The sequence below is a fragment of the Lathyrus oleraceus genome, chromosome 5, assembly GCF_024323335.1.
Source record: "Lathyrus oleraceus cultivar Zhongwan6 chromosome 5, CAAS_Psat_ZW6_1.0, whole genome shotgun sequence".
NCBI classification, from domain to species: Eukaryota; Viridiplantae; Streptophyta; class Magnoliopsida; order Fabales; family Fabaceae; genus Lathyrus; species Lathyrus oleraceus.
This window is the reverse complement of record NC_066583.1, coordinates 190,453,809-190,456,859: the sequence shown is the minus strand read 5'-3', so window position 1 is coordinate 190,456,859 and position 3,051 is coordinate 190,453,809. Positions and strand designations below refer to the sequence as shown.

Below are 3,051 nucleotides of genomic sequence, written 5' to 3'. Positions count from 1 at the left end.
ATAAATATTTAAAATAATAACTTATGAAAAACTATGTTACCCAATTTTTTATTTGATTTTTAAAATTCTTTACGTTAAAAAATAACTTTATCTACAAAACCAAATTGGTAGGATGATAATTGTCTCTTAACATTTTATAACTTACTTTAATATTAAAAAATTCAACACTATAAATATTTAAAAAATGAATTGCTGCTATTGGACAACTACTATTTCCCTAAAGAAAATACTCCTTGTAAAAATAGGATTCAATTGAATTAGAGATGTCGGTAGTCAAAACTGAAAAAGAAAAATTTTAAAATGGAAAATACTCTTTTCAACACTTACTCATTCTAATTCAATTCAACCTATTGTAATAGAAAGCAATCATATCTTATCTTAGGAAAAAGTTAGAAAACCGGCAACGCTGTGTGTCAGCGTGTCCAAAACCAAAGGCGCACTACGGACACAAAACAACAAACGGTTTTGTACCTACTACTATTACATTTGGAACATCATTGGTTGGTTTTTTCTACACTATAAATAAAGAAACACTAAAATCAACAAGGACCCACAACTTGTTCCTTTGCTTTACAATACAAACTTATTCAACAATTTTCACTTGTTTATTGCATTCTGTTTATCATGTCGAGTACTGCTGGTCAAGTCATCAAATGCAAAGGTATCAACATTTATTATACTAATATTAGTTTTTTTTTTTTACATCTAATATCAATAATCAATTTGCTACATTATTACTTATAACTGTAGCTGCGGTTGCATGGGAGGCTGGGAAGCCGCTGGTGATTGAAGAAGTAGAGGTGGCGCCACCGCAGGCCGGTGAAGTTCGTCTCAAGATACTCTTCACCTCCCTTTGCCACACTGATGTTTACTTCTGGGAAGCTAAGGTAAACTATCATGAGAATAGCGTGTTTTGTTTCTTCCTCTTGTTATGAATCGCAATAGCTTAACATGGTTTTCTTGCTTTCCCTTGTTTCAGGGTCAAACTCCATTGTTTCCTCGTATTTTTGGTCATGAAGCTGGAGGGTATGCTACTGTTCTGATTAAATCTTTTGATTATGTAATGTGTTAGTAATTTAGTATGTAATGTGAATGAATGATATTGATCATTGTTGGGATAATGTTGATCAGGATTGTGGAGAGCGTAGGCGAGGGTGTGACACATCTTAAACCAGGGGATCATGCTCTGCCAGTATTCACAGGGGAGTGTGGGGAATGTCCGCATTGTAAGTCAGAAGAAAGCAACATGTGTGATCTTCTTAGGATCAACACAGATAGGGGTGTCATGCTCAATGACAACCAGTCCAGATTCTCTATTAAGGGACAGCCAATTAACCATTTTGTCGGCACCTCTACTTTTAGCGAGTACACTGTGGTTCATGCTGGATGTGTTGCAAAGATCAATCCTGATGCACCACTTGACAAAGTTTGTATTCTCAGTTGTGGAATATGCACTGGTATCTATATGGAAGATCCTTACTTGAGATATTAATATATAACTAGGCTTAATCTATGTTTTCCTAATATAATTTGCATTGATGGTTATAGGTCTTGGTGCTACTATCAATGTTGCAAAGCCAAAACCTGGCTCTTCTGTTGCTATCTTTGGACTTGGAGCTGTTGGTCTTGCTGTATGTTCCTCTTATACCTTTGACTGTATATGTGTGTTAGTGTTGCAGTTATGATTGGAAATGAAATGAGCCAATATTAATGTCTGCTCTTTTCTTTAAACCATACTTTAGGCTGCTGAAGGGGCAAGGATTTCTGGTGCATCTAGAATCATTGGAGTTGATTTAGTTTCCAGCCGATTCGAATTAGGTACAATGTGTTCTTTGCTCCATCTAATGATTTAAGATAGTGCTCAACATAAATTCAATGACTTAACTTTGGTAATAATTTTGTTCCCAGCTAAGAAGTTTGGAGTGAATGAGTTCGTGAACCCGAAAGATCACGACAAACCTGTACAGCAGGTTATTGCTGAAATTACGAATGGAGGTGTAGATCGTGCTGTTGAATGTACCGGTAGCATCCAAGCTATGATCTCAGCATTTGAATGTGTCCATGATGTAAGTAAACATACTTTTCTTTTTTATTTTGTTGCTAAAAAGCTTATATTAGTACTACTTACAGATGCTGAACCTTGACTTGTTATTATTTCTAAGGGTTGGGGTACTGCTGTACTTGTTGGAGTTCCAAGCAAAGATGATGCCTTCAAAACTCATCCTATGAATTTCTTGAATGAGAGGACTCTTAAGGGTACCTTCTATGGCAACTACAAGCCCCGCACTGATCTTCCCAATGTTGTTGAGAAGTACATGAAGGGGGTAAGATTCTATATATTGGATTATGCAGTGTTTTTAGGAGAAATTAACAGTGCATAATAATATGTTATCTGTATTGCTAATGTGATGTTACTGTGATATTTAATGCAGGAGCTGGAACTTGAGAAATTCATTACTCACACAGTACCATTCTCAGAGATCAACAAAGCTTTTGATTACATGCTGAAAGGGGAGTCTATTAGGTGTATCATCAGAATGGAGGAGTAATGCTCTAAAACATTGTTGAAACAGTCTCACTAGGGGACTGAGTTTTCTATCTGGTTGTTGAAAAAATAAATAATGGAATTGTTGTATATTCCATTTTGGTTTATTGAATTTGTGGCATTTTTGTTGTTCTACACTTGTTTTGAGTTTAAGTTTTCAGTTTATGTATTGGAATATGAAAAATCTATAAGGGTGTTTAGTAAAAATCTGAAGGTATCAATAAATATTTAGTCTTTATTTGAGTTAGTATCTATTTCGATTTTTAGAACAAATTTTATCTAATTAAAATGATTGTGGATTCAAAGTAAAAATCTTTGGCATAGTTGCTTGGTTCCACTCAATTAGAGAGGTTATATTTAGACCTTCTGTATTGTTTGGCTCACAAACCTTATCCTAAACTATAAGGGCTTTTTTGCTTCCTGAATCTTTACCACACCATAAGAAGTTCCTGCATATAGACTCAACATGACTAATAACTTTCTTTGGAAGCGGGAAAACCTGCATG

The 3,051-nt window shown here is 35.0% G+C and overlaps 1 protein-coding gene across 1 annotated transcript; it reads left to right on the top strand.

Moving 5' to 3' along the window:
• Positions 1-497: 497 nt before the first annotated feature.
• On the top strand, positions 498-2,792 carry LOC127082492 (alcohol dehydrogenase 1-like). The gene is made up of 9 exons (XM_051022739.1): positions 498-661; positions 751-887; positions 980-1,026; positions 1,132-1,457; positions 1,549-1,631; positions 1,743-1,818; positions 1,909-2,066; positions 2,163-2,324; positions 2,433-2,792. Exons 1-9 carry the CDS (start codon positions 625-627, stop codon positions 2,547-2,549), a joined length of 1,143 nt encoding a protein of 380 aa, XP_050878696.1. The 5' UTR covers positions 498-624; the 3' UTR covers positions 2,550-2,792.
• Positions 2,793-3,051: the final 259 nt, after the last annotated feature.